General features: G+C 34.9%; 1 protein-coding gene across 13 annotated transcripts in view; it reads left to right on the plus strand.

Annotated features, from left to right (window-relative positions):
• Positions 1 to 22028, plus strand: part of LOC128157813 (inositol 1,4,5-trisphosphate receptor type 1-like) — a 73270-nt gene that overhangs the window by 35191 nt on the left and 16051 nt on the right. For 5 of the 13 annotated variants that reach the window (XM_052820443.1, XM_052820444.1, XM_052820445.1 and 2 more), the window contains exons 15-36: positions 1750 to 1922; positions 2690 to 2809; positions 3367 to 3402; positions 6206 to 6433; positions 6615 to 6710; positions 6837 to 6992; positions 8797 to 8947; positions 9351 to 9549; positions 9931 to 10040; positions 11304 to 11406; positions 12675 to 12726; positions 13243 to 13408; positions 13898 to 14056; positions 14387 to 14452; positions 15661 to 15753; positions 15966 to 16109; positions 16343 to 16468; positions 16822 to 17022; positions 17277 to 17528; positions 17813 to 17938; positions 18183 to 18311; positions 20565 to 20685. In XM_052820443.1, coding sequence (XP_052676403.1) covers positions 1750 to 1922; positions 2690 to 2809; positions 3367 to 3402; positions 6206 to 6433; positions 6615 to 6710; positions 6837 to 6992; positions 8797 to 8947; positions 9351 to 9549; positions 9931 to 10040; positions 11304 to 11406; positions 12675 to 12726; positions 13243 to 13408; positions 13898 to 14056; positions 14387 to 14452; positions 15661 to 15753; positions 15966 to 16109; positions 16343 to 16468; positions 16822 to 17022; positions 17277 to 17528; positions 17813 to 17938; positions 18183 to 18311; positions 20565 to 20685 — 3007 coding nt within the window. Of the gene's footprint in view, positions 1 to 1749; positions 1923 to 2689; positions 2810 to 3366; positions 3403 to 6205; positions 6434 to 6614; positions 6711 to 6836; positions 6993 to 8796; positions 8948 to 9350; positions 9550 to 9930; positions 10041 to 10699; positions 10797 to 11303; positions 11407 to 12674; positions 12727 to 13242; positions 13409 to 13897; positions 14057 to 14386; positions 14453 to 15660; positions 15754 to 15965; positions 16110 to 16342; positions 16469 to 16821; positions 17023 to 17276; positions 17529 to 17812; positions 17939 to 18182; positions 18312 to 20564; positions 20686 to 22028 lie in introns of all 13 variants that reach the window. The other 8 variants (XM_052820453.1, XM_052820450.1, XM_052820448.1 and 5 more) reach the window with 6 other exon arrangements.

Genomic DNA, 22028 nt, shown 5'->3' on the forward strand with positions numbered 1-22028 from the left:
CTAAACTGTTGTGAAAGCTGTTGGAAGAAGGGATTGAATCTTGGAGTCTGTTGGAGCAATATCTGTTGTCTGTTGTTGGTTGTGTTCTGTGGATCTGGAGACTCTGCTGACAAGACACACTGTAGCCACTGTAGTCCTGTGTGACCGTCTGGATCAGTGTAGAGGGCATGTTGAAGTTCTGGCACTCCTCAGCAAGAATCTGGTGTAGCTGGTTGAACATGGGGTTTGTTGGCATCTGGTTGAAGAAGTCAAAGGAAGATGGAACTCTGGTGGCAAACTGGCTGCTGTGTTGATGGAATGCTGTTGATGACTGGTTCTTCTGATGAAAGGTGATGGCAGGAGGGGAGAAGATCTCTCTGGAAGACAACTGTGGGAGAGGACGGAAGTTCTGTCTGGAGCACTGTGACATGACTTTAGGATGGGCACTGTATCTGTGAGAGGTAGTCCACTGCTGTTGTGCACACTTCTGGCCTGAGCTGTAGAAGTGGTGAGTCTTGGGGATGCACATATAGCTGTGATGAGGAAACTGGCCCTCCATTGCTGCTGTTGACTTAATCTTTGATATTTAACAACACTATAAAACTTTGTTGTTTTGATTGGAACTCTTATTAATAGTTAAATTCACACAGTGAACAGTCACTACACTTACTGAATATTCTATAGATTTATGATTGCTTTGTTTGATTGCTGTGTGAGATTTGAGGTTCTGTTGCTGGTGACTGACTTGGGCAGTCTTTATATAGTCGGGGTACAGACTGTTGGTGAGGGGTCTCCCCATTACTTGAGACCCTCTGTCTCATGTCAACCCCTCCTTCTCCTAACCATACTGAGTATATGATTGTAGAGTTTGCACTTGTTTGCAGTGTGTAATCATTTGGGATGAATTAGATGAAAATGTAGAGATTTTAATTTATTCATTATTATGTATTATCAATATTAATCAAATAATTGCACTAGATAATTTATACACAGCTTCTGCCTTTAAATTAATGATAATTATGTAATTTTTGTTGATAATTAAGAGATTGCAGTAGGTTGGAAAACTCTGCAATGTATTAATTGGTATGATTACATAATTATTACTGGAAGTTAAATTTTATCTTATTCCAGTTATTATATCATATGATTTGAATAAATGAATGAGTGAATGAATGAATGATAAATTATATAAAAAGCATATCTTTGTTTTACAGAAATAGTAGTAGTAATTGTTTATTTTACAAATTGCTTTCACAATTAAATAAACAAACTATTAGTTCTTATATTTTACATCTCATCATTTAAATAATAAAAACAAAGCAAAAACAGGGATTGCAATGTATGGATGTTTATGTAACATAAAATGTTTTATTTAAAGAATAAAATTGAAAATACATTATTATTAATGGTGATATTTATTGGGATGTACTAGCATTTTGATGGAAAAGAAGTTTTTAAGTGTTAATATTTTTCTGTTTAACTTTAAGTAGAATATTTAAGGATTATAAAATATTGTACTTTCCCATCATGAATTTGAAGATTGTGTATGTTGAATATTGCTAATATTAATGTCCATTCTGCATCTCACATAAGAGACATCTCTTAATAATAAACTGCATAAAATTTGCTCAAATCACTATCTTGGGAAAATTATATACACACTGTATCAGTACATAGAAAATATGCTTTTTCTGTTATAAGACTTATTTAGTATTATTTTAACTAATAATTATGTTGAAATCACACTAAACTAAAACACTTTCTTTGCAGGAAAACATTGCCAAACATTTCGCATTCATGCAGAAGCAGATTGGCTACGACGTTCTGGCGGAGGAGACGATCACAGCTCTATTGAACAACAACAGGAAGTTACTGGAGGCCCACATCACCAAACAGGAAATAGAAACATTCGTCAGTCTGGTCCGCAAAAATAAAAAACCAAGGTGAGCATCGTTTTATGTAGAAGAAACTAAAAAATTCTACATTTTTCTATATTTGAATGTATTACAAGACTTTAAGTATAGTGAAACAACAATGAGGTTAGTACTTTGCAGATTCAGTTGCTTTGCAATTAAAGAACATGTACCTCAAGACTGTTAAAATTTAGGTTTTCATATGCAACTCTGTACAGCTGCAATATGTAAGTCTTCGATAGAAGTATGTTTTGACCATAATAAAGTCAATGAAGACAGTAATATTAGATCATGATTATTACTGTCAATATATTATTGTTTATCTCGGTTATATGGGTTTTCCTGAACACTGTTATTGCAGTTAAAAAATTGTCATTGTCATATTACCATGAGTTGAATCGAAATCAAGATGCACAGTGTAAATCATTACCTAATGGTAACTAATGATTAGATAGATATGACCTCTGACCTGTAAAAAAATCTAAATCACATAGGTTCCTAGACTACCTGTATGTACTCTGTGTCCCTAACAATGGATAGATTTGACCTCTGACCTGTTTGTATTGTAGATTCCTGGACTACCTGTATGTACTCAGTGTATATAACAATGGATAGATTTGACCTCTGACCTGTTTGTATTGTAGATTCCTGGACTACCTGTATGTTCTGTGTGTATTAATTGACAATGTATAGATTTGACCTCTGACCTGTTTGTATTGTAGATTCCTGGACTACCTGTATGTTCTGTGTGTATATAACAATGGATTGATTTGACCTCGAACCTGTTTGTATTGTAGATTCCTGGACTACCTGTATGTACTGTGTGTATCTAACAACGTGGCCATCCCCGCCACACAGGACCTGATCTGTAACTGTCTGCTGCTGGAGGAGAACAAGGACATCCTCATAGAAACCAGGTCAGTTCAAAGGTCATAGCCAAAATATCAAGCAAACTCTCTCCTAGTGATGACCTGATTGAAATTTATTTGAGAATGGTTGATATTACTGTTGTCAAAATTCCTTTAAAGTCTGTGAATTAGTTGGCCCAAATATTTGTATTGTAAAACAATTTATATGCCATTGGATGACGCCTTTATTTCATGAATCATGAATGTGTGAAAGTAGTTTGCCTCAACAGATTTTGGCAAACGAGAATTGATGCATCAACAACAAACATGTTGGTGTTTGTTTTAAGAATGGTTGATATAATGTTGACTATGTCCCAATCAAACTTTTGAACATGACATTATAAATAAATTTGACAAAATTCAAACATACTTGATTTTAAAGTTGATATATATATTAAGAAAGCTGCGGTTAGAATCTTTTACGAAACTCTTGATCATTTAGTCTAAAGCTTAAGAAGTACTATGCATGCATTTGTTAACTATGAGTTTTACATGTAGTGATCGAGACTCCATTTTTTTTAACCTTCATTTTTGATGCATGATTTTTATTGGAAATTTTGTATTAGAATGGGTGTTCACAAGCGTAAGAAAAAAATGCCAAAGTAAGTATTTTCTGAATGGAAATTCAGTATGGTAGTAAAATTTTGAAGGATTTTCTCTTTTTTATTATATATGCTTCTGGAAAGAATGTAATGTGTTTAAGATCAAAGAAATATTGCATTTGTCTTAAAAGTGTCTAATGTACAGCAAAGTAATATACATGTATACTTGTATATTTTCTAAAAATTTAGACAATTCGTGTTCCTTTTTCATCCCTCCTTCCTTTCTCTGAGTTTATGCATGACAATGTTATTGCAAATCATATATTAATGTATGAGAATGTTTTTTTTTCTCTTTATCATTAACCTGTTTGTTACAAATATTTTGCATAGATAGAGATTTTTATCAGAGTTTACAAGATGTTTCTGCAGTTTATCATTCATTGCTTGGTTTGATTGAGGCTTTTAGATACGGAATAATAAATTGTAGATATATTGGCTTCCTCCAGATATTTCTGTAGAGAGAGCTTTCAGTTGAAGTCACCTTTGGTGCACCTTAGTATATTGTAATGTTTTTTTTAAAGCTGACATGAATTCATAAATACGCATTATTTCCCTTTTATCTCCGACTACCGCCATATTAGTTGTCGATTTCTATTGTTCTGTTCATCGCTACACATCCCCTATATAAGACCGAAAGCACTATTCATGCTTCACCGCATTCAGGTATTTCATTCACCCGAACACGTTACCTTGGACGAAAGGACATGTAGAAACGCGTTTTGAACAAAAATAATATGACAACCACTGCACTGGCAAGGAATATCCAATGAATGACAAAACAAGACAAACTGAAATCCAGACACAGATACTTCAAAAAACCAGATAATTGTAGACCATTTTCCTGTATATTTTATAACGTTGCACATGCGCAATCACACACTGTGGCAGATCGAGCATTGTCAGTGATCGCATGGATTTTTTTTGTGTAGAAACCGATGGAAATGATGTAACGTTGTTACTTTCTTGGATTTACTATCATCTACTGTGTTGGATGCAGTGCTGCCGGGGTTTTCGAAAAGATACAGACGTTATGCACTCTGTATGAACGAGACACGTGTTCGATGTGCATGTGAAGTAAGGCAGTACTATTTGTGCAAAATAGTATGGATACCTTGGAAATTCTTTCAAAGAATAAATATATTTTGTATTTTATTGATTGCTGTTTCCTTTATTCTTTCCTACAAAGATTGTACTACAATATGTAGTTCATGCATTTAGAAGTCCGTGTAACCTGAATGCCTCGATCGGAAAGCAACCGACCGTAACTTTCTCGACCGGTATATATACCCCAGTGGCAGTAGAGGAGCGATCAAAACTAGTATGGCGACCAAACGCTTTTATGAGTTCATGTCAGCTTTAATGTTGCCACATTAGCCAAAATATATAGCTCATCACCTAATTAGTTTCATTGAGCCAAGTGTTTTCCATTGATCACAGCACATGTTCCACTGTGCTAAAACAGTTACAGTTTCAATTTTGCAATTATTTTAGCTAGAAAATAATCTGAGTAAAAGTAAGACAAATATTCTATTGATGAAATGTTCATTTAAGAACCAATCATGTTTTGGGAATGAAGAAAAACACATCTAAAGGTATAATGCACATTATGGATTCAAATTTAACAAGTTTCCTCCCCTTTCCAAATTACGAGCAGATTTATATGGTCAATCCAGGTAAATCAAATCAGAGAAGAAATGGCATAGTGTGCAGTACATGCAATATGAATTCCATTTCAATTTTCTGGACACTGCATCAGTTTCATGGCATTGTCTAGTTTTTTAGCTCATCCTCCTCTTTCTGACTGGTATGTCTAAACAAAGTCAAGATTTCAAATTCAAAACATTGGTGAAAAGGAAATTTTATCAGTTATAAAACATGATATTTAGCAGTCTTTGAATTCATGGATCTTTGGATACCAGTATGCAATCTCTAAAAAGCTATGCTCTGGTACAAATATCAGAAGATGAACTTTCCAAGTGTGCTTAGTCCTCTTCCCAGAGAGTTGATTTAAGCTAAAAAAAAGATTGTAAAATAAGCTACGTGCAAGTTTTTCAAGATTCCATCAGGAATTCTAATAGGCTTGATGTATTGTCATGAACTGTCTCCATATATGTCTGACTACATGTAATACATGTCATGTATAACTGTGTACATATTATTGATAATACATGTATATCAAGATTCAGTAAGAATTTTTGATACACTTAATATTAGATATATCATCTTAAACTGTTTCTATTTATATCGACATATTAATCATGTATTCATTGTAACATAACTGTAAAAACAGAATGAATTACATATTTATTACCATATCCACAGATTAAATCTCAATTCTAATTAAAACAATTTTGAAACATATATAATAAATGATATAAAAATGGTATGCTTTTTTTTTCAAAAACAAGGCAATGCTATTTATAATTCTATGTGATTTCCCACTTAATTAGTGTCTAACTTTTTTGTACACAACCAATATAAAAGACTGAGGGGAGTGAGAATCTATACTGTAAACCAACTTTTATTTCTGTGTGAGAAATTTTTGCTAGGTTCGCGAGAGCCTCATTGTCGTGTCTGAATATTTCTCGTGGCAGACCAGTATTTGCCATATAGTTGTAATAAAAAAACGCGTGAATAAGGGTTGGTCTCAAAAATTAGTCACCGCGAACCAGTTCATCTCAGGTAAATCACGAAATAAAGTTGTAGCGAATAATAGTTGGTTTACAGTAATTCTCACACCATCTTTAGACCATTCCCATAGTTCAAGTGCCAATGATTATTGAATGCTGGGATATGATTGTAGATTGGAAAAGACCCAGATGGAGGTGGAGATGGAGGTGGAGACGCCGGATGGAATCTCCACGGGAGAGCCCATCATCACCATCGAGGAGGTGGAAGAGGTGATGCTGTATTGGGACTGGGGCAACGGACCCAAACAGAAGAGCATCCGGGAGCTGGCTGAGACCCAGATAGACCCCAAGTCCAACGAAGACATCAACGATGAAGACTCGGCCGTGCTAGAGTACTACAGGTAAGCTACAGGTCTTATATAGGTATCCTATATCACACTAAAAGTCAGGACCATAAACTGAATGATTCTGACTTCAAGTGTAAAATATATAACTTAAGAAATTTACAGACAACAGTAAAACTTAAAGTGATGTGATAGAGAATAGAGATAAGGTTTATTATCTAATTTTGTTATTTTTCAGGCATCAACTAGATCTGTTTTCCCACATGTGCCTGGATCGCCAGTACATTGCCATCAACCAACTCTCCAAAGATTTGGAAATTGATCTGATTCTCAGGTACAAATTTACAGGCCAGGGAAATGATTAGACTTCTTTGTATGCACCTCAATGTGTTTATTTAGAGCTCTCAGAATTGAAGGAAAAATGTGATGTTAATTGTTCTATCTCTAAATAATTTCCTAGGTGTATGTCGGATGAAATCCTGCCGTTTGACCTGAGAGCCTCATTCTGCCGTCTCATGTTACACATGCATGTTGACAGGGACCCCCAGGAAATCATCAAACCCGTCAAGTATGCAAGGCTGTGGTCCGAGATCCCAACACAGATCTCTATAGAGGAGTAAGTGACTTCATATCATTTGTATCTTACACGCAGAACAAATCCCAATTAGATTTATGGGATTAAAGATTGATTCCTAAACAGATCTGTATATAGGAGTAAGTGACATCAAGGATTCTGTGTCATATACTGATGTAATAATAGCATGAGAGATGCTAACACGCATCTCTATGTAGGAATAAAGGACTTCAAAGACTGTGTGTCTTTTACTCACAGGTCCCATTTGTATTCATGGGAATAAAAATCCCAACAAATATCTCTATAGAGGAATACATTACATCAAAGATTGCATGTCTTACACTCACAAATCCCATCAAGTTCATGGGATTAGAAATTCGGAGATCTCTGCATAAGAATCTATATCATATTGTACATCAATGTAATTGTGCAATCTTATGCATCAAACACAAATTCATATCTTAAACAGATATTCAGAGAAGTAAGTTGCATCAAAGATGTGTATCTACACTATTGGATCATAATCAAGTTTTTGGGATTAGAGATCTCTATACTATGTGTTTATTAATATAACACAAGATTGTTTGTCTTACACATCGCAATCAGGAAAATGGGATTATTGAGATCCCATCACAACGTTCATTAGAGGCATGCTTGCAAGCTTAACTACACATAGACATTTGTGTGTGTTGGATTAACTGAAAGAAAACCCTTGTTCAATTTACATTTTTTTTACATTAAGAGACACACACATTTGATGAAGCAGTTATGTTTTGTTGATGATTTTTTGTTGTCTGATTTACAATATTTTTCAGATATGATAATATTGAGAGTGAGAAGTAGGTTCTTCTTCGGTATATAGGCACTGTGTTCTCTCACTTCATTCAGTTTAATAGAATATCCATATTTGTTTTGTAAAGAAAAACCTGTTATTTACCAGTTCTACCTGACCAGCTGTGAAATGAACCAATCACTGTTTTATATAGTCCTCACTTACAGACCCTGAAAAGTGCAAGGTCACCTGCTATATATGTCATGAACTATTCAACACATCTTGACAGAACTTTGCAGTGGTGGAGCTAAATTACCATTTTCTCAATGAGAAATACTGAAAGTAATCTACAATTACAGTATCTGTGGGGGATGGTAAGACATGCCCCACCATCATCAGAAAATGAAGTTCAGGCTCGCTGCTCTTACCTCTCTTATGAGAAGCAACTCTCACCAAGGGTTTTTGAGACAGAGGGTATCAAAATATTTTTAGTGTTTCTTTAAACGTATAGATTTGTCAGCTTATTATAGATTTGACCTTGCAACTACAGGTGTATAGTACTAATGAAACGCCTGTCAGGGTCTGTAATACATTTTAGTGTATTTTTGAATACATGTATTGTAATAAATTGATTTAACTTGCTAACATTGTTTATCCTGATAGACAAATGGTTGTTTTGTAAACTTTTTACATACTACATTGGTAGTGACTTTCTTTTGTGTGTCATTTTAAACTTTGTAGAGTAGAATTGTGTGCTCTATTACTCTCTCCATGTCATTCTTGCTCACTAAAATTTAATCACAATTTTACTATTGTTTTTCCTTTTAACTTTGTATTATAGTACATGTACACATACTTGCTCAAACAACACACATTTTCTTTGTGTACAGAGGCAGCCACAAGTATGGATACTAAGAATCATAAATGAAAGAAGCAAATTTTGGGTCTTATTTTCAATATTTTGCAATTTTTTATGGAGTTCATGGGCAAAGAAAAAGTGTTAACACTTGTATGTGAAAGAATCATTAAAAATTGTTGTCACATCTTTTGTTTAAATACAATTTACACTTACAGCTACGAGTCGAACATCGGTAAAGATCCAGAGAAAGAGCGTGTAAAGCCAAAGTTTGCGTCCACCATACTGTTTGTAGAGGACTATCTAGAGACAGTGGTGAAGCAGGACGGAGCGTTCGCCGACAGGAAACAGAATAAACTGACCTACGAGGTAAGAAATGATTAACTATAGTCTATCTCTTGAATTTGATGGGACAGATGAAAGACTCTCAGATGTCCAACGACAACAGATGGAGGTTTGGTCTTCTAACTTACCTCCACATATTCATACAATTAATGAATACAATATTGATCTATGATATAACCAACTTCAGTTGTACTTTATTTATAGACTTCTGAGAAATATGAATGATATATATCCTCAGGAAAAATTTAGTATGCTTTGTACCATAGCACTCAGATGTTTTGCTATATGATTTCAGGCATATCCTATACCAAGTCAAATGCATAGAATACATTACCCTCTTTGTCAGTAGAGTTAAAACATTTGAGATACCTACATTTAAAATATGACTTCAAATTTTTAGATGTTTTTTTTACTTTGATTTTTGTAGGTTGTAAATCTGGCAAAGCAGCTGATATACTTTGGGTTCTACTCATTCAGCGACCTGCTGAGACTGACCAAGACCCTGCTGAACATACTGGACACCATCCCAGAGAAGGAGATCTCCCCCGCCACTCGACCCACAGTATCTGTGGGGGATGGTAAGACATGCTCCCCCTCCACTCGACCCACAGTATCTGTGGGGGATGGTAAGACATGCCCCACCATCATCAGAAAATGAAGTTCAGGCTCGCTGCTCTTACCTCTCTTATGAGAAGCAACCCTCACCAAGGGTTTTTGACAACAGTTCTACACACTCACATTTATTTGATAAATGTCTTATGCAGGTCACATTTTAAGCTTGTTTTTTTGGACTGATATACCTCAACTTAGCCAAAGGCACAAATATATTTTGGGAATTGCAACTGACCAGGAGTAGCTTGAGAGTAATTTGAGATTGTTGTTTGTTTACATCTTCTAGTTCAGTCTTTCATTATGAGATGAGAAAACCAAATAAATTGTTTTTGATTCTGAAAAGATTGCAAATTATAGTCACAACATTACATATGAGCTATTTTGTTCATCTCTAGAAACAGACAAAGCTATTATTTCTGATGTAATTCCTGCCACGAAAAAAATAGAAGAGGATGTTGATACAATTGTCATGGATACCAAACTGAAAATCATCGAAATTCTGAAGGTATTCTTGCATTGCATTTAAATTATATATTACATTTAATGTTGTATAACATATGGTATTTAGTGAAAATGTAATGAAGATACCTGTAATTAGAAAAATCTTTGACAAAAATAATAACTTTTAACACATTTGCTTGCATTTTGTTACAGAGGAGAAATTCTGTTTTCTTTGCGTATAATTATTACTGGAAATAGTAGATGACTTATTTATTTCATGCATATCAATCTGTTTTTATTAAAGCTACATAGTACATAATTTGACATGTGCTTCTTTTATTTCTCATGTTGTGGTGGCTGTTTCTCTGTATATTAACAATAAGTTCTACTTATCTAAATCATATATAATTAATTTTCAAAGTATTTTGTTTCAGTGCTTTATACACTAGTTTTATGACATAGCTATAAAATTATATATTAGATTGTATGCCAATAGTTCATTGACAATTGAATTAAGGCCTCTGTCATTTAGAAGTTCTGGGAATAGGGGAGGATAGTTAGAAAACAGTAGTCTTCAATCTTTCCTCAGATTCATAGAGTCTACAGCATACGACTTCACATCACAATACATGAATTGCATAAACTGTAAGATCACTAAATCACACAGAAATGTTATAAGAGAAATCCTGAAGTCTATTCAATTCTTATTGCGTGTTTTTCCAGTTTATTTTGGATGTTCGACTGGATTACCGAATCACATGTCTTCTCTCAATATTTAAACGAGAATTTGATGAGAATAATTCACCAAGAGATACAGACGGTAATTGCTGCCAGTCTATAATACATGTACATGCTTGTGCTTTAATTGAACTAACCCAGTTAAAAACTAAATAGGGCCATGACCTCTTTATAATATTTAAAATCAAAATTCAAATTTTCCAGAAAAAGAATATTTTATTTTTTTAAGACAATGAAACTTATATATGGTATAGAGGTCATGACCCTTACGCTACCACTTACATATGTAGCTCTGCCAGTTTTTTGAGGTGTGTGTATGAGGTTGCTATGGAGATGACCTTGTATCTACTTCTCACATGACACTCTCCCTACTCTGACTTGACACAATATTAATCAAGAGAAAGAAATCATACTCAAGCATGTGATCATGTGTTTTCCACCTTGAATATTCTTATCCTTGGCATATATATCATGGGGTGCAACATTCTTGCATACTGCAGCTTTTCAGAGGTTAATGATGGGTCTATTTTCAGTAACTTCTTAACATACAGTTTTTCAGCGACAAACTACATGTTGGGTCTATTTTCAGTACTTAATGCAGGTTCGCTTGGACTATAGACTGACATGGATTCTCTCCATGTTTAAGTGTCAGATTGAGATGCAGACAGCAGAAGACAAATCCGAAGTCATTTGTGGGTTTTCAGCTTCTTTGTCTCTGGTTTCCTCTGAACTGTGTAACAACCAGGATTCCTAAATTAATCAAATCTCTAACAAAAGTTTTATTTTTTCTTCAGTTAAATGAATTTTAATAAATGCACCATGATTGGACTGCTTAAACAAATACTAAGTTTCTATGACAAGAACTAAGTGCACTTAGTGTCTAACATCTTTGGAAATGGAAAAATCTTGTTTTCACATATATTATGGAAATAATGAAATTGATCACCCAGCAGCCTCTCAGTTCAGGGGAGACCCTATTGTTGTGGTGGTCATTGTGTGCACAGGATCCCCCTACCCCTTTCTCTGTTGTCACTGGTGGAACAGGAATGATAAGCTTAGAGAGTGTACATGGCTTTTGATGCTAGACCTCAGAGCTAGAGGTGTTTGATAAAACTCTCAGTATACATGTTTCTGTATGTACGTTCCAACTGTTAACACCCCAGCATGTTCTTAATAAACTATTATTCGAATTTGAATGATAATTCTGCAGGTTACATTTGTATTGTAATTTGTTTTTAAAGTTGAGTAATGATCATGGTAAATGAACCACTGCACTTGGGATGTATTTTTCATTTGAATTTCATATGGAAGTATAGTACATTTTCTTTTAATAATACACAGTTTGTAGATGAATACTTTTTTAGCATTGTATGCTCCCCTGTGCATGTATATACACTGACTAACACGTTTCTTAGTACAGTATCTCGAACACTGATATCTCGAATACAATGGAAATGTCAGAATGATTTGTAAGTCCCAACCACTTAATTTTTAAGTATTTTACCCCTGATATACCGAATACTCGGATATCTCGAAATTTTTTTACCAGTCCTATCTAGTTCGAGATAATGAAGTTTGACTGTGTATCTAATACATGCATGTAACTTCGGATTCATTTTGCATTTCTTATGCTCTTTCTTGCCTGTTATATTAGACTGTTTGGGCACAATTTGTATTGTTTGATGAGCTGCATGTTTTTGTTTGATTGTTGGTGTTGCTTCTTTTAACACTCATTTAAATCTAACTGTATAAGGTTCTGCTGGAGCATTTTTTGTACATTTTGTTCTTCATTGATTTTATATTCATTTCGATTTTGATTTTATTAGTAAACATTCTTAATAGTTTCAGTCAAGCAAAAATTTATTTCAATTGGCACAATGTGAACCTGTGAACATAATATTGTATGCAATATCTAATACTGTAGAATCTTTTAAAGTTATTGTGTCAATTTTTACCCTAGGTCTTGACTTGGATAGCATTGGACAGCAAGCTGAAGATATTTTTGGTGGAAGGTAAATGTAGTTACAATTACTTAGTTTGAATAATTCATTATCAGATGAATAAAAAGGTTAATTAATTTTATGCCTTTGTACAATTATAGAAGTTCTAAAGAATGGTGATCTCGAGGTATATTCAGCTTGTAAAAAAAATCTACAAGAAACTAGACAATGACGAAGTGATAATGTTCACAGATGGATTTACATAAAAAAATTATTTCCCTTCGTATTCTGAAGAACCGTGATAACAAACATATAAAAAGAAGTATTCTCAGCACATAGATAAATGTCAAAAAATTTAGAGTTAATGTAATAATGTACACAGATGGTCCATCTGAGATGGATTTGTAGGAGTTCGTTCTCCCTTGTGTTTCTCTGACAAAAAAAAAATTTGCCTTCCAAAATTTAACTAGAACAACACTATTTCGCATTGTTGTAGAATTCAAGTAAAACAAGACAATTTTGAATAAATAATGTAACATACACTGATGGATTAGCATGATGATTTTCCCTTTGTGATTTGTTGTGCAGTGCTGAGACGTCGAAGCTTGACCTAGACGAGCAGGGAGGGAAGATGTTTCTGAGGGTGCTACTGAACCTGGTGATGCACAACTACCCCACCCTGGTGTCCGGCGCCCTCCAGCTCCTGTTCCGACACTTCAGTCAGCGTCAGGAAGTCCTCATGGCTTTCAAACAGGTCAGAAACAAAGTGCCAGCTCCTGGCCAAGGGACCATAAAACTTGAACAAGCACACTCTTGAATTAATTCTTACTTTTCCAATCTATATTCCTATTCATTCTTAAGCAGGACTGGGATTAATAGTGATCTTGTCTAAGTTTTGTGGCTTAAGGATCTGAATTCAAACTGTATCAGAGTCTATTTTGTGGAAGTTATGAGGTATCAGTAGATGAAATTAATCCTAACGATAATTCAGTATATCTGAAGTAAGCTGCCTATGGATGTTATCAATAGGCCATCATGGATATAAAGCATATACATGTAGTTGTGGTGTACTCACTACATGCATTGCTATATTAAAAGAGGGATATTTTTGTAAGTTTGATAACATCGTTCCTAATTCTATATGTTTAAAGATTCATTCAGTCTGATGGAATTAAAGAGAACATTAATTTGAACATAATTTTTAACTCAAAAGTTTGGTCTAACAAAGTTGCATTTGTTATAGGTTCAGCTATTGGTCACAACCAGTGATGTTGACAACTACAAGCAGATCAAGACAGATTTGGATGAATTACGCAATCTCGTTGAGAAGTCGGAACTCTGGGTGTATAAAGTCAAACACGATGACAGCAAGAAGAAACACAAGAGCAGTGCAGAGGATAAGGTGTGTGTTCAAAGCTAGGAAAAACAGACATCTAGTGTATAATTGAATTTATCATGCAGCGTATGGCAGCTAGATTTAGAAAATAGATAATGGAGATATAGTGACATTAAATTCATGAAATTATGTAATAGACTTAAAGTGGTTGTTATGGAGAGCTACATATTGATAAAAATTTTGTCTTAATGTTCACATTTGAATTGTATTTGATACTTTTTGATGTTTTGAAAATGCTTAAATATTCCATATGAAATGAACTGTTTTCAGTATTGTGTATATTTAGAAGACCCAAATATTTGATTTGAATTATAACAAAATTTTGTTTCATTTTAGGAAAATAAAGATGAGAAGGGAGAAGGTGATGGAAAGAAAAAGTCCAAGCACCAGTTGTCTCTGAGCGTAAGTGAAGCATAGTATACCTACATCATAGTGTACCCACATCATAGTGTACCCACATCATGGTGTACCCACATCATGGTGTACCAACATCATAGAGTACCCACATCATATTGTACCCACATCCTGGTGTACCCACATCATAGTGTACCCACTTCATAGTATACCCACATCATAGTGTACCTACATCATGGTGTACCAACATCATGGTGTACCCACATCATGGTGTACCCACATCATAGTGTACCCACTTCATAGTATACCCACATCATAGTGTACCTACATCATGGTGTACCCACATCATAGTGTACCCACATCATGGTGTACCCACATCATAGTGTACCCACATCATGGTGTACCCACATCATAGTATACCCACATCATAGTGTACCCACTTCAATATGTACCCACATCATGGTGTACCCACATCATTGTGTACCCACATCATAGTACACCCACATCACAGTATACCCACATCATAGTCTCCCACATCAGGTTACCCTTATCATGGTGTACCCACATCATAGTATACCCACATCATAGTGTACCCACATCATGGTGTACCCACATCATAGTATACCCACATCATAGTGTACCCACTTCGTGGTGTACCCACATCATAGTGTACCCACATCATAGTATACCCACATCACAGTATACCCACAACATAGTCTCCCACATCAGTTTACCCTTATCATGGTGTACCCACATCATAGTATGCCCACATCTTGGGGTACCAACATCTTAGGGTAGCCACATCATTGGGTACCCACATCATAGTATACCCACATCACCTTGGGGTACCCACATTTTAGGGTAGCCACATCATAGGGTAGCCACATCATGGTGTACCCACAACATAGTCTACCCACATCATAGTACACCCACATCATTGTGTACCCATATCATAGTACACCCACATCAGTGTACCCACATTATTGTGTACCCACATCATAGTACAACCACATCATGGATACCCACATCTTGGGATACTCACATCATTGGGTACCAACACCATGGCTTACCCACATCATAGTATACCCACATCACAGTATACTCCCATCATGGGGTACCCACATCATGGGGTACCCTCATAATAGTCTACCTACATCAAAGTGTACTCAGTATGATGACTGATCTCAGTAAGGAAACACCATCAGAACTGTAGTGATGACCCAAGCTCATTAAAATTTTGTTACTCTCCTTTGTAGAACATTTCTGGAGAGAGGGGCTCTGCCATTGACCTTGATCTAGGGCCGCCCATTGACCCGACATCTGCAGAGAACTACAAGAAGATTAAACAGGTAGAGATAACCCATCTGATATTGTCAAGTATTGGATTTAGACTGTACTGTATGCATGTATTGCAAACTAAGTGCATGCACCCATACAATTTTAATAAAGTCATGTAGCTTGAAAGTACACGAACAGATGAAAATTAAGAAAATTGTATTGGCCATAGATTTTCTTTAAGTTACTGTTGGGACAACTGATCTATTTGTTGTTACTTGTTTAGATCCTGCTGAGGCTGACCAGACTGTGTATTCAGGAGACAGCAGAACCTGGGGTCAAGAAACCCAAGAAACATGAACAGCGCCTGCTACGGAACATGAGTGCCCCCAATGTAGTACTGGAGCTTCTCCAGATCTCATATGAAACTGTAAGGACTACATATCCCTTCCAGAAAACTAGTGCATTAAGTACTTACTCTTCCATGGGTCAATTTATGTATGAATATTCAAACAGTAATGTGCCCTATACATGCTACAATTATTTTGAACTTTCTTGGAATTCCATGTAAAACCAGGAATCATTTTATTTTTAGTTGTAAGAAAGCTCAGACTCATTACAATGATATACATTGTACATATAAGTGCATTCTGTTGATTTCAGACTGAGGATGTGAGGATGCATGAGATAATGAAGTATGCCCACGCATTCCTTCAGAGCTTCTGTCTGGCCAATGCCCCCAACCAGGCCCTCCTCCACCAATACCTGGAGCTGTTCCTCACCCCGGGGGTAAGACCAATCATGTTAAAGTCTTTGTATCAGATGTATTAGCAGACTTTAATATACTGTGATCATAATTAAAGGTTGAATTTCAGACAGGAAAGTATTACAAAAAATGTCAGTTGAATTTTTCTACCAAAAATGAGATTTTTTAAAAATACATAAAATTTATAACAGATTTAAACAAATGCTTATGTTTAAGTCATTATATGCTTAATTTTTACGGTAAGGTTTACTTCATCTTTAGTGATGGTCATCATTAATTAATAAAAAATACTTTAAATCCCTGTACATCATTATATAAATACATATGTATATATAAAGCCACAAACTACAATTGCTTTATTCCTTCTGTCTGTCAGCTGTTGGAGGCCGAGACAATGACGGCCATTTTCTTGGACAACAAGAACCTGTGTAACGAGGTGACGGAGCGCGTCATCCAGCACTTTGTCCACTGTATAGAGACACAGGGCCGGCACGTCCCCTACCTTAGGTTCCTACAGACTGTGGTGAAGGCAGAGGGGGAGTTCATCAAAAAGACCCAGGACATGGTCATGGCAGAGGTATTCAAACCAAGTATCAATATAGAATGTGTGTCGCTCAAATATACGTATTATCTGTGTACTACATATAGTAATCTTTACATCAAAAGATTTTCATGAAAAGGTGAATATAATGTATATTTCACAGCAATTGTTTTCTCTCAATACAGAGGTGAATATACTGGTAATTTAAAAAGATTCCTCCCTCTCCCTCTCTCTCTCTCTCTCTCTCTCTCTGACTTATAATTACTCATGATTTGATATCTCTCTTGTAGTTAGTTAATGTTGGAGAGGAAGTGTTGCTGTTCTACAATGATAAGACATCCTTTGAGAAGTTTGTGAAGTTGATGCGGTCGGAGCATGACCTGTGTGACCCAGCCAGCCCCCTTATCTACCACATCAACCTGGTCCAGCTACTGGCACTGTGTACCGAGGGCAAGAACGTCTACACTGAGATCAAGTGTCACTCCCTGCTCCCCCTGGATGACATTGTCCGCGTGGTCACTCATAAGGACTGTATCCCAGAGGTATCTACAGTTTTGTCTCATACAAGGGTGAAGGACAAGTCCTCTATTTCTATTCTTTGGTATTATAATATCATATAAGGGACATTTGTCTATTTATTTTACTTCACAAACTTGCTCTTGTTGATCCATGATGGACTTAAAGATCGATGAACTTAAAGAGAGAAAATTGAATATTTAAGTAATGGGCAATTTGCCATTGAACACATTATTTTTGGCAGTAAAGGCATGTAATACTCATTCTAATGTTTGGTTTGATGAATGAAAATTTGATTTGGTCTTTTTAGGTAAAAACAGCTTACATAAACTTCCTGAACCACTGTTACATAGACACGGAGGTTGAGGTGAAGGAGATATACACCAGCACTCATATGTGGACTCTGTTTCAAGACTTCCTGGACGATATGGGCAGGGTAGGTAACTCTTTGTGACAAAATACACATGCATGCTGTTTGTTGTATACATCTTGCTTTCTTATATGCCAACCTGAAAGTTTTAAAAATTCCATAATTTTACTTTAGAAACAGAATACAGAGCAAATAAGTCATGAACTAATAACATTACTCTACTTATAAATTAGTACTATTTTTCAAAGAGTTAATTTATTCAAGGCACTAATATCCAGAAATATGTAAATGAATTTTGTTGTTATTTTAGGTATCCACGGCAACCACAGACAGGAAGCATGCTGACCTGGCCCTGGAGAACTATGTGACGGTGACCATAATGAACGTGATTGACACCTTCTTCAGCTCACCTTTCTCTGACCAAACAACGACGTTACAGGTACAATAGGGGACACACCTGGGAACCTTATGTATACAATCCATTGTCAATACAATCCATTGTCAATCTACTCTTAAAAAACAAAAAACTGTGATATAAGATAGTGTACAGTTGTCCAGAATATCCTTGCTGTTGTATCTGACATGGTTCTCTTTTCATCTCTCTCTCTCAGAGATCAGTAAGTATAGTATGTGCTGCCCCTGTCTGTGTGATTGTCAGTATCCATATACACACTCTATACTTCAGTAGTAACTCTCTCGTCTCTAATTCATTTTATGAACAAATTTTGTTACGATGTCCATTGAAATACCTGTATTGATACTTTCAAATACCCCAATATCTAGTATTTTAATTGAATGCATTGGTCTTTTAATTTTATTTAAATAACCTTTTAGTTATTAACATATGGTTTAAAGTTTGACATACAACAAGTAAAATTCGATAGTAAGCAATAGATGATTTCAATGGACAGCAATGATCTGTATATATTAGATACACTGTATGTGTACATGTTTGATATTACGTGGCATTATATGCAGTCTCTGATTCCGAATTGACAAGTATTTATAATCTTGTTTTTTTTTATTCCGATTTGACAAGCTGTTACACTCCCCTCATTTTGTTGTTCCAGGAGGTGGGTAATGGTATCTCACTACAGGTTTTATCTTCATGCCAGCCAAATAATTATCTAGTAGTTGAACAGCACACTTGTCTATATTCATCATGTTGGTTATATCAAATCTCATACACACATTTTTCTGCTGTTGGATCCTCATAAAGACATATTTCCCCAATCTGCTTTTCTGAGATAGCAGTTTACATACAATCTATGAATATTTTATTGTAAATTTTCCAAGCTTTTATTTTAATATGTACAATCACATACTTTTATCATGTATGTTTTTATTCCTCCATTATTTTTGCTGACATTACATAGGAGGTACACTCACTGTTAGATTTATCTCCCTTGTAATGCCTCACTTTGCTGTTGACATTTTCAGTGACTAGATTTCAATGTATGTCATTACACCATAGGAAGACTTTGTCTTTTAGATCTCCATCAGTCTTAGTTATATCAACCACCCTTCATTTCTAACACTTACCAATTTCTGCTTCAAACATCAGTTGTGGTGTGAATTAGGATGCACCTCTTTGGCCCTTTTGATATAGAAGTTATCGATCTTATTTTTTTTAAGCAGCTCACTCCTAGAGTTATATCCATTGAATGATTTTTTAAAAATCTTTCTCCTCACTTCTATCAAGAGATGTTCACTGTTAGTCTCTAATATTTGCCCTCTTGATGGCAGGGCATTGTTCTTAGAAGAAAGACCAGCTTTAATGAAGAACACACAACACACATTTTCACATAGTGAACTTTGTAGATTTAGTAATTTTCTTGTAACATTTTTTGGAGGAGGAATTTAGGTTTTTTCTGTCACAGTGATAATTGTATTCTGTAACAAAGCTTAAGGTTAATACAGCCATCAGTAGATGGTATATGTAAGAAATAGTCTTTGTCTGATTAATGAATTGTTGTATAATATATAATAATAATATTATGATAATCAGATATGGCGTATTTATCAGGGATTGGAAACCATGCTTTTTGTGGACTATATAATATATCATGTCTTGATTGCCAGACTGACTGCAGAATATGTTTTCAATGTTTGCATGGCCTGAAAATTATTATTATATTAATAGTTGAAATCAACAAAACTTGTTTATATTATTGGGGGGGGGGGGGGGTCAAATACTGAAGATTATTGGCCACTTTTTTTTTTAATTTGGGTCTTCCTGAAAATTATGAAAGCTGATGTCTTTAGTTACACAACAGTTTAAGAAAATGCATAATGTGCATGCTGTAGACGTGTTTCAATTCTACATTTTAGATTTTTTATTTCATATTTTGCTGATGACTTTTAGTTCCCCGAGTTTGATTTATTAGCTTGTACATGTATTTGATATTAATCAATACCAGTTTATTGAAGCACAGTTCACTGTTAATATTTTTAATTGCCTTCATAATCAAGTATGAAAATTTTGAATTTTTTATTAACTTGATTTATTACACCTAAATTTGAATTCAAATAAAAACACGATTGCTACTTATCTCTTATATTGACATTGTTCAGTATGTGAATGAATTTATTGGTGTATATTTTCAGAAGCATGCCAGTATTGGGCATAAAAATTAATATTAAGGAATTCTGGTTACTGACGGAATGTAATGGGATTTTTGGTGTGTTTCAGTCGCGGCAGCCAGTGTTTGTGAAGCTGTTACAGGGAGCTTTCCGAGTGTCAGACTGTCCATGGCTGACCGGCACACAGAAGTACCACGTGGAGACCTGCATCAAGTGTCTGGCTGACATCGGTAAGGTTGTTCAGGGGTTAATCAAAGGTCTTTCAAATTTGAGTTTTGTCCTTTTCTAAGAAATCTTAACCCTTTCTAGTTCAGTGAAAAGGGGAATCAAATTTTGGAATTTCTGAGAAACGGTTTTGTTTACAGACGAAGAATTTCATTATTTTAATTAAAGTATTCTCTTTGGAAATTGTCTACCAACCTGTAGATCAGGTTACCAAGTTGATATCTTCAAATTGATTTCCATTATGTTTAAGTACTGTTTAACTGTACCGTATATACTCGCCTATAAGTATTGTTTGCCTATAAGTCGGTTGCCATTTTTCAAGTTTATTTTCAAGATTTTGCCATTGACCCTCTTATAAGTCGGGTAATTTTTTTTTCTGGATAATCAGTCTACAGATTGCCAATCAAATAAGCACATTTTATCAAGCATGAATATATTCTAGATAAAAAAATTATTGGTGTTTGACCCCTCTGTTATCATTTCTAGATGCAATGCATTTTAAAAGTGTTGTGTTCAGTTAAGACATCTATCCTGGATTAATAACTTTCGATTTTGGACGCCATTTTTTTTTTTATTATACACTGATGAAAATTGGTGCAAGCTATGAAAATATTTAAAATACTATTGAAAATAAAATGATAGTGATTTTGATCGCCTGTTGACTGATTAAGATGGTATAGCCCCTTTTAAAAGTGGTGTGTTAGCTTGTGTTGTTTTAGGTGACATGCCACCTACAGCCACCAATATATCTATTATCACCTCATGTGTAATTAATTATGAATAATTATAAATCGATCTTTATTTTTTTTAATGAAGACAAATAAGACCAGCAATTATTCTTGTGTTTAATTTTTTTAAGTATTAAACAGAAATTGCTGTTCTGTAATCTCACTAGATTGCTTTTAGACGCCATTTTTTAATAATTTTCTGTAAACAGAGTTATCTTTCTTGAAGTTTGTAACTTACGATTTTGGACGCCATTATATTTTTTAAACACTCATTACAACTTGATTATAGCTAAAATACTATTTTAAATGCTACTGGAAATAAAATGACAGTGATTCTATCCCCTACTGACTGATTAGGGTTGGTAATTAGCCACCTAAACTCAGTGTTGGCTTGTGTTGTTTTAAGTACAGTTATACCTACAGCTATTATCACCTCAGGCGTATAAATAAAAAATACTATTAAATAAACCTTGTCCATATTTTAAGAAATACCGCTGAAACTTTCAATGTATTTATTAAGTGTTTATCTTTTTAGTAATTAAAAAATAAAAATGTCAAGTATAGGGATCGCAAGTCAAAAGTCGGAAGCAAAATGGCACCCAAAAACAAAGTTTTACTCA

The sequence above is a fragment of the Crassostrea angulata genome, chromosome 8, assembly GCF_025612915.1.
Source record: "Crassostrea angulata isolate pt1a10 chromosome 8, ASM2561291v2, whole genome shotgun sequence".
In the NCBI taxonomy this organism is placed as follows: Eukaryota; Metazoa; Mollusca; class Bivalvia; order Ostreida; family Ostreidae; genus Magallana; species Magallana angulata.